At 40.8% G+C, this 9,060-nt stretch overlaps 2 protein-coding genes across 5 annotated transcripts in view; both read right to left on the bottom strand.

The window, feature by feature from the left end:
* Nucleotides 1-6,835, bottom strand: LOC113018983 (butyrophilin subfamily 1 member A1-like). 3 transcript variants are annotated; one of them, XM_026162448.2, is made up of 5 exons: nucleotides 6,451-6,835; nucleotides 4,055-4,147; nucleotides 2,487-2,768; nucleotides 2,255-2,368; nucleotides 1-1,396 (listed from the first exon to the last, which is right to left on the bottom strand). In XM_026162448.2, exons 2-5 carry the CDS (start codon nucleotides 4,131-4,133, stop codon nucleotides 1,170-1,172), a joined length of 702 nt encoding a protein of 233 aa, XP_026018233.2. In that variant the 5' UTR covers nucleotides 4,134-4,147; nucleotides 6,451-6,835; the 3' UTR covers nucleotides 1-1,169. The 3 variants fall into 3 exon arrangements, with proteins under 3 accessions (XP_026018233.2, XP_080154820.1, XP_080154821.1); XM_080298694.1 differs by lacking the exon at nucleotides 6,451-6,835 and adding an exon at nucleotides 6,344-6,362; XM_080298695.1 differs by lacking the exon at nucleotides 6,451-6,835 and adding an exon at nucleotides 2,952-3,323 and having other exon boundaries at nucleotides 4,055-4,122.
* A 130-nt stretch (nucleotides 6,836-6,965) lies between these two features.
* Nucleotides 6,966-9,060, bottom strand: part of LOC113018985 (butyrophilin subfamily 1 member A1-like) — a 74,912-nt gene continuing 72,817 nt past the window's right edge. For both annotated transcript variants that reach the window (XM_080298690.1, XM_080298691.1), the window contains 3 exons: nucleotides 8,735-9,016; nucleotides 8,507-8,620; nucleotides 6,966-8,155 (listed from right to left, as the gene is read on the bottom strand). In XM_080298690.1, the coding sequence (XP_080154816.1) occupies nucleotides 7,935-8,155; nucleotides 8,507-8,620; nucleotides 8,735-9,016 (617 nt within the window). In that variant the 3' untranslated portion in view covers nucleotides 6,966-7,934. The remainder of the gene's footprint in view (nucleotides 8,156-8,506; nucleotides 8,621-8,734; nucleotides 9,017-9,060) is intronic.

Below are 9,060 nucleotides of genomic sequence, written 5' to 3'. Positions count from 1 at the left end.
TAAGGGAGTAACTTAGAAACTTTATTTACAAAAACAGAAATCATTTACAAAACCAAGAGAAACAACACAAAAACAAACACATAGTGCCTGGATGGCCCATAAATGTGGCTTTAAACAGGAGGCAATGACACACATTAGAAAAAACAGATAAAAACATGTGTGGCACACTGTACCATTAAACAGTAAAGGAACTTTACTCCACACTGACTCATTTAAAAACACACACTGGTGTCTTTGGGATCATCTGATTGTGTTGGCATCAACAAATCAACAATCACGACCCTCTAACCATCCATCAGCTTTGACAGAGATACAGTCGACGCCCAAAGAAGAACCACAAAACCAAATGCACAAGAGGAAGGTCACATCAACAGGAAGTTCCACATTTTATATTTCTGAACATCTTTTCATGTCCTCTGGCTCTTTGCTGTGCTGTAAACACAACCTGCTTTATCCTGGTGTCATAGCAGCAGATTGCTATGTAGCTCCCTCTAGTGGGAACACACAATGTAATGTGTTAACCTGGAAGTTAACTGCTGATGTGATTTGATGCTGCATAAAGAAAAGTGAAATGAATTGTCAGCAGATAATCAAAAACAAAAAAGTAACTGAAAGTGAAACGCAATTAAAAACATCATGAGTTTGGACTTTTCTATCATCTGATCGTCTCTGTGGGTCATTGCATCTGTAAACACCAGAGCTGGAAAAGTTTGAATGACTTCTGATAAAACTTTTCAGGGATTCAGAGTGGGGTCATGTTTGATGGTTTACTGATGGAAAACTAACAAAAAAGAGTTAAACTTTATGATTCTTACAAGTGTGGTGTGTATGTGTGTATCGTTAACATATAGAAAGTACATTTAAAATAGGATGTCAGTTTTGACCTCTGACCTCACTTTTACATTTCACATCTGTCTTTCTTTCACGTTGACCCCAAAATGTGTTAAATCTTTAAAGTATTGTCAGGAGAATGAATGAGTTAGTTATAAATATAATGCAGTACAATATTACATAATAAGTTCAAGTCATTAATGTCCATTTATTTTCACATACTTATTATCCTACTCCAGTGTAATGTTATATAAAAATACACTATTCTTGCTTAAAAGTAAGCACTGCACAAACAGCGAGCTGCCTGAGGTTTGTGCTCTCAGAGAGCTTCTTGTTCTTTAGTTTTCACTGCTGGTTAAGGCTGACTGTGCCATACTCCGAGTCTCTGTTTCCTGGTTTTCCTCGCCCTCTTTGATCACCTCACTCATGTCAACAGCAGATGTGTCGTCTTCCAGCTGTTCTGATGGCGGCTCTTCTTTTATTTCTTTGTTCTCGGTGTCGTCACCACGAGCTCTGCTGCGTTTTTGTGTCATTGTTTTCAGCTCAGTTTCATTCACCTTGGTGTCTAAACACAGAAAGGAAAAGTGTCATACATATACATGTGTTTGTGTGTTTGAATACAGCTTTCCTATTGAAATTTTTATGTGACCATAAAATACCTGTAACTGTGTGGGACCATTAAAATAAAAGTACGCATTAGTCAGAGCAATTATCATGCGTTTGTTGATTTATATTCCTGTTTAACCCCACTGACACTCCCTCTGGTCCCTCCTGCTGGTTAAGATCCTGTAATGTCTGTGAAGGTTCTCAGTCATCCAGGTCATCATAGTCAAAGAAGCTTGCAAAGAAAAGCGTCTGGACTTCTTTAAGTTACTTGAAGACGTTTCACCTCTCATCCGAGAAGCTTCTTCAGTTCTAAGGTCAAATGGTGGAGAGTCCCAGATATAAACCTAGTGGGAGTATCCCCCACAGAGGGACAAAAGGACCCCCTGATGATCCTCTAATCGCCTGAGCCAAGGTGTGAAACTGGGTGTGGGCTCCAATCAGCCAGAGTTTTGGGTGAGTTCATTGTGAAACCTGGCCCCACCTCATCATGCAAGGTGGGGCCTTAAAGAAGTCCAGACGCTTTTCTTTGCAAGATCCTGTAATGTTACATTCATCCCTGAACCACAGTGTAAAAATACTGAGCAATCATAAACTGGAAACTGAGCAGTGTGAGAATAAAATATTCATTCAGGTAAGATAATGCTGAAATGATCACTTGTTAATTTCCAAAGTCCAGAGCAGCATTACTGTCCATGAACGAACATATTCAGACTCCTATAAAGGGAAACAAAGCTGACACTGTGCTCAATTTAGTCTCAGAAATTCAGCCTTTGAAACTCCAGAAAATATAGAGAAGGGAAACAAACGTGTGACGCACCAGGTTTTTTTGATAGCATGAAATTCCAAACGAAAGCGATAGCAGCGCCAACGTACAGCAGGCCAATGATCACGATGATGAAAGTGGCCGATGGTTCCTTCCTGACAGCAGAGCCTTAAAACATAAAGAAATACAAGTTATTCCTGTAAAACTAGCTCTGATTTGGTTCAAACTGCACATGATGAGGGTGAAATAATAAAATAGTTTGTTTCTGAATGTGAGTCATTATTACCTGGAACATGTATGTGTGTCTCTCTGCTCTGGTTGGTGTTCCTCTGTTGGACTCTGCAGGTGATGTTGTTGCTGTGTCTCTTCTCCACAGTCACTCTGCTGCTGACAGTATAGAGGTCATCAGGACCTCTGAGGGTCTCTGTAGGTCCAGCAGAGAGGAGGTTTCCCTCACCGTCCAACCACAGCAGCTCAGGCTCTGGATACCAGCCTGCAGACTCACACTGTAACACCACCCTGCTGCTGTCATTTGACATCACCTTTATGACAGGTGTAGAGACTGACCCTGAGGAAGGGAGACGAGAGAAACCACTGAGCCATTGCATGCAGGGTAATTGGATAGACCTTTTTCAAAGCTTTTTCTTTAATTTCACCTCATTCTTCACAGTAAAAAAAGAGTTTGATGTCTCTAGATGCTTCTATAATTAGTAAAATCCATTTTTTAAAATAAAAATATTACCATTGTTACCTTGTGTTACGCCTCCAGCAGAATTGGTCTTTTAGGGTTCATATGCAAAAAAAAAGCCAGTTTTTGTCTCACACACTGAAACTTCTCCACTCCGTAGAGCTTTATAAGACGGGTCCTGGATGATATGATGAAGAGCAAGATGTTCATGACTGAGATTCTAAAAAGTGCCAAACAACTGCTCACAGGTCTGTTCACTCGTTTGAGGCTGAAGAGATATGCCAGAGAAGCAGAGGCCTGGAGAGTAAATAGGCTGCTCTCCAAATATTAGTCCAAGGTGTACTCTCAGCTTCAAGAGAAGACTAGAACAAGGTCTGCAAGAACATCTGGGAGAAGGGCACATCACACAACACTAACAGCAAGTGGGTGGTGGACCTAAGAGTAGACCACAGAGAGTCAGTCAACATCAGAAATGCAGACAACTAACAATGAGTCTCCAGAATGAAGAGCTGGACAGCATCAGGACCTGACATGTTTTATACATACTATTTCATAACAGTCATAAGATACTCAGCTGCAGTAACAAAATCATCACATGAGAAGATAGATGTGACTGATGTAAAGACAGATACAGATTATTATGCGTGCAGGATTCCACCCAAAGTCCAGCATCCTGGTGCTCTATGAGCAACAGAGAAATGGTGAGAATTCATGTGGCAGAACCACAATCCAGGATTAAACACGAACAATCCATGAATACATCAGGAAAAAGCCCCCCTGAGATCAGCTGCTTCAAGACTCCATCAGCTAGCTGAAGAGGACAATGAGGAGGAACAGGACAGAAACTGTCATGGACGACCAAACACCTGCATGGGATGTACCATCGACAGATTGAGGAAATGGCTGGTATCAAGAAATCCTACCAGTGGTTGGAAAAGACCACCTTACAGGACTGTACAGAGGCTCTGATCATGGCAGCACAAGAAGAGGCCCTAAGATCAGATCTATAGAGCTAGGACTCTACCACAGCCAACAGGACCAGAGCTACAGGCTGCCCCAAGGTGTCCCAGAGACTATCTGACACATAGCAACATGAGGTAAGGTACAAGCTGGGAATGAGCACAACCAAGTGTCTGAGATAGTGTACAGGAACATCAGAGGTTTACCTCTGCAGAAGAGAAGTGTTAGAAGCACCAAAACAGAAGTGACAGCTGACGGTCTCCAGAAGATCTCCTGAAGAGACATCCTTCGCTTCTTATCTGAAAGTCAAAACAAAAGGCTTTTACTCTCTTCAGCTCTCAGTGAAGCATGCTAACGGTCTGATATTGTGGAAACTGATTCGGTAATATAGTTATTTCTAGAAAAAAAAAACCCTTCCCTTTTACGTCCATTCTAAATTTGTTTTCTATTTTTTAATGAGTGATGTTCAGTCTTTATAAAAAACAAAACAAAATAAAGGTCATTCAAAAGATCATCATTACTGCATTTAATGAAAAGATATGATCAAAATTATTCATCAGAGATTTGGGAAATTTTTTTGTCAGTTCAAACAAAATGATTGAAGTAAACACAACAACACGTGTCTGAACTTTCTCTAAGTGAGCGCTCAAACACATTTTAAAGTTGTTTGTTTCTGAAATGTCACTCCTGGGTGAGGTTAGGAATGTTGACCGACCAGTAAACCAACAGCTTACAGTTTTCTCTCAGGCCACATCTCTGCAGACACTGTCGATCCACTCTCACCGCACTGCTATAAATAGAACGTTGAGATACTTGAACTTGTCCACTTAGGTGTTAATTTTCATTCCTCTCTCTCAACACTTAACTGCAATCTGCCGCAGAACGGAGGCTGAAACTGTCTGTAAATATTATAATCAGAACTGTGACATGTTTCCAGCAATGGAAAGGTTTCAGACCCTCGCTTAGACATCAACACTGGGCCTGAAACCCCACAGTCTCAGAGGTTACATGATGCACAAACCCTGTTTTATTTTTGATTCAATATGAACTTATCTTCATATGAATATAAGTTCAAAATAAAGTTCAACATGGACTGATGAGAACATATTTTATGTCTTTCTTTAGTCATCGAAATATGACTAAAATATGTCATATATGATTGGTCGTCCCTCCCTGAGTCTGCTTCTACAACAGGTTTTCTTCTTCTCCCTGTCACCAAGTGCTTGCTCATAGTGGATTGCCGGGGTTTCTCTGTATTATTGTAGAGTCTATACCTCACAATATAAAGTGTGTTGAGGTGACTGCTTAAATTAATTAATAAATGGATCAAATTAACTTAGACACACATCTTTCATGCTTTTATTCTTTGCCATAGAACACATTAGCATCTGTCTTTCACACCTTGCCCTAATGCTTCTGTTTTCATCACAGACCTCCACCCAGAGAGTGAAAGGCAGACATCAGCCTGTTATGGTGTCACTGGGACGTTGTAGGGCGTCAAATTGAAAAAATAAAAAGTGTGTCGTATGGCTCTCTCCACGCCTTTTCATATGAGATATTACTCAAGATGGTTTCTTGAAATAATTTTCCAAGGTTAACTTTGACTTTGGGTGCAAGAACAATAAAGGTCAAGGTTTAAATGTTTAGCCAGCCTAGCTACTCATGACCCTGAAGGCCTAGTTTATTGTGGCAAAGTTTGAAGATAACGCATCTTGAAACCTGTGAACGGTGGACTATCAAACAGACAGAGCTGATTAATCTCACATTAATAATGATAATAAAAAACAAACAAATGTAAAACAGTCTGTGCTCATATTGCACGTGAGCACAGAGAGACACCGGTTTGCATCTTGTATCAGTAAGCCTACATATGGAAACATTTAATGTCCACTTAGGTGTTACCACAATATCACACTGACACAACGTGAAGCGAGACCACAGAGTGTAAGTGTAACTTTAACAAATGTAAATGTAAGATGTGCATAGTTAGAGTTGCTTTTAATTTAATGACGACCTCATGAGCTCGGATCAAGGATCGTGGCTCGTGTTAACAATGACGTCACAGTCCGACACAGGCAAGTGTGTACTCTGTATAATGTGATTTCTTTGCATGATTTTAGGTCAAATAAACAAACCTGATCCACCTTCAATCACTGGAAACAATTTGAACCAAGACGAGCAAAAATAACAACGTAAGCGTGGGAATCTGACTCCACCCCAGGACGCTCTGTAAAGCAACAGGGTGGTTTTATAGGGTGGGTTTGTGTGTTATTCAGAACGCCAATAAAAGAAAAAATATCTGGAAAAAGAAACAGTTCTGTGTTTTGTGTCTTTTTGACAAATTACTTCTAGTAAAAATCAAAGTAATGTGGACAGAAAGTCTGACTTTATAAGAGAAAATTTGTTGTTAAGACCATAATTCATCTTTAAATATAATTTTTAGAACATGTTTGTTTATGATGCTGCTAATGCTGAAACATGTCCGCTGTGTTCACCTGTTCATCGGTCTGCTAAAGCTGGACGTGCACCATCACACTCACCAGGAACTCTACAGCGAAACAGAGACACACAGACACATTATTATATATTAAAAAAGGCTTACCGCAGTGGTGCAGACTGTAACTCCTGTTGTCCTGAGTTTTACAGTAAATCGGTCGTTATAAAGTCGTTATGAGAGTTTGCTGGAGCTCAGCAGAGATAAAAAACCAGCAGAAAGGCAGCACGTCATCGTCTTTGGGCTCTGCTGTGGTCAAACTGGATGCTCTGGTAAGTTGGCATCAGATTCTGAATGAAACAAGTTTTTACTTGTCTTAACTGCATAGTCTGGCTTCAGATTACACAAACTGTGAAGCGTTACTAACAGAGACTGCTGCAGGTCACAAATCTCACAGATGACACACTTACTGATCAGTGTGTTTTGTGTCTGATAATAAAACCATCAAATCCAGTGATCGCCGTCTCTGTCTTACACTGTGAGTCTGTTACCTGTGAGAGTGACCCAGCGTGCGTCACACTCTGATCGCCCTCGCTGTAATCACACCAGAGTTTTAGATCCAGCTTAACATTCTGCTGAACTGAAAGTAAAACTGCAAAACTAAAGCCCTGTACACATGGACATCATACACACCGCGTATTTTAATATTGCATGCAAATACTGTACATCTTGTAATTGGTGTGTGTGTGTGTGTGTATATTGTATATACAAATACATCTACACACATAGTTTACACTTTGGATTAGATGCTAAACTTCATTTCATTATGTTGTACACTTTTCAAAGACACTACATGAATCTAATCAAAGCCAGGCTGTTGCTCTTCACTCTGAGAAAGGTTGTAAGGTCACTTCCAAACAATCTGAAGTCTTTCTGCAGTGGAAAGTGGAAGCTTGCTGCCGACCCCTCACACCTCAGTTATAAGCTGTGACACTGGTTTGTGCACAAACTTAAATAAATGTGATTCTGAACTTCATCAGTTGTGCAGCACAAAGCACAACATGAAACTGGATGGTCGATAAACATGGATGTAAACTGAAGGCAATGACACACATGAGGAAAATAACACACTAGAAAAGCTGAAAGCACGTCCGTCTGTTGAGTCGCAACAATCATTAACTTCCTAACATCCTCCAGATAATGCGGAGGTAGCTGACAGACTCAAAGAAGCAAACGCATAAGGAAGGTCACATGACTCATTTTACATTTCTGAACTTCCTCTTTAAAAGTGACCCACAGGCTGACGTGCACTCTGCTTTATCACAACAGTCAGATCTGTGGTTCCCTCCAGTGGGTAAAGCCTTTACCACACGATGCAGTGTGTGAGTCTGGAAGTGCTGCGAAACAAACTGCAGGGTTTTTAGTTTTTTCTGTGACGTCACTGCAGTTCCCTCATAGATGAAAACTCCTGAACACATCACAAGTTTGATGTTTTCCGTCATGTGATGATGAAGTGACGGTGAGCACAGAAACAGAGTGTCAAACATGTTTGGAGTCTTCTGTGTCTCACGTCATGCACGTTATGGCGTCAGCTCCTCGAAACATTGGATGCAGCATGAGAGCTAAAGTTCTGTTTTTAAGACAAACGGTCGTCAAATTTGAGCTTTTTTCTTTGAACCACTTATTCTGTACTTCTGTTTCTTCTGTTTCTTTTCCTTCTCGTCTTCTTTGATCTCCTCAGCAGCAGATGTGTCGTCTTCCAGCTGTTCTGATGGCGGCACTGCTTTTATTGCTATGATCTCAGTGTTGTCAGCAGGAGCGCTGGTGCATTTTTGTTTTGTTGTTTTCTTCTCAGTTTCAGTCTCTTTGGGGTCTGCACACAGAAATGACAAAATAAGGAGGATTCTTCCTATTAAAAGGGAGTTTTTCCTCCCCACTGTCACCAAAGCATTTGCTCATAGGGGTCATATGACTGTTGTGTTTTTCTCTATGTATTATTGTAGGGTCTACTTTACAATATAAAGCACCTTGAGGTGACTGTTGTTGTGATTTGGTGCTGTATAAATAAAATTGAATTGAATGTGTTTGGTTGTTATCAAAGACTTTTATAGAGTGGAACAAAGGTGACACTCTGCTTAGTTATTTCAGCTGAGTATCATAAATCCGCAGTGTCAAAAAACATTGTCTGATTATTAATGAGACGGGAAACAAACGTGTGACGCACCAGGTTTTTTTGATGGTATGAAATTCCACACGACAGTGACAACGGTACAAATCCACAGCAGGCCAACTATCACGATGATGAAAGTGGCCGATGGTTCCTTCCTGACAGCAGAGCCTTAAAAGATAAAGAAATACAAGTTATTTTTGTAAAACTAGTTCTGATTTGGTTCAAACTGCACATGATGAGGGTGAAATAATGACATAGTTTCTGACTGTGAGTCATTATTACCTGGAACATGTATGTGTGTCTCTCTGCTCTGGTTGGTGTTCCTCTGTTGGACTCTGCAGGTGATGTTGTTGCTGTGTCTCTTCTCCACAGTCACTCTGCTGCTGACAGTATAGAGGTCATCAGGACCTCTGAGGGTCTCTGTAGGTCCAGCAGAGAGGAGGTTTCCCTCACCGTCCAACCACAGCAGCTCAGGCTCTGGATACCAGCCTGCAGACTCACACTGTAACACCACCCTGCTGCTGACATTTGACATCACCTTCATGACAGGTGTAGATGCTGACCCTGATAAAGGGAGACGAGAGAAATCACAGTAATCTGCTGCACTC

Source organism: Astatotilapia calliptera, chromosome 3 (assembly GCF_964374335.1).
Source record: "Astatotilapia calliptera chromosome 3, fAstCal68.1, whole genome shotgun sequence".
NCBI classification, from domain to species: Eukaryota; Metazoa; Chordata; class Actinopteri; order Cichliformes; family Cichlidae; genus Astatotilapia; species Astatotilapia calliptera.
This window is presented reverse-complemented; position numbering and strand designations above follow the sequence as displayed.

Excerpts from the sequence above, each read along its gene's own strand:
- LOC113018983 (XM_026162448.2), bottom strand. The coding sequence starts at position 4,133 with ATGTCTCTTCAGGAGATCTTCTGGAGACCGTCAGCTGTCACTTCTGTT. Across the intron at positions 2,769-4,054 it reads AACACTTCTCTTCTGCAGAG|GGTCAGTCTCTACACCTGTC; the intron begins GTAAACCTCTGA and ends TCCCTTCCTCAG. Across the intron at positions 2,369-2,486 it reads GACACACATACATGTTCCAG|GCTCTGCTGTCAGGAAGGAA; the intron begins GTAATAATGACT and ends TTATGTTTTAAG.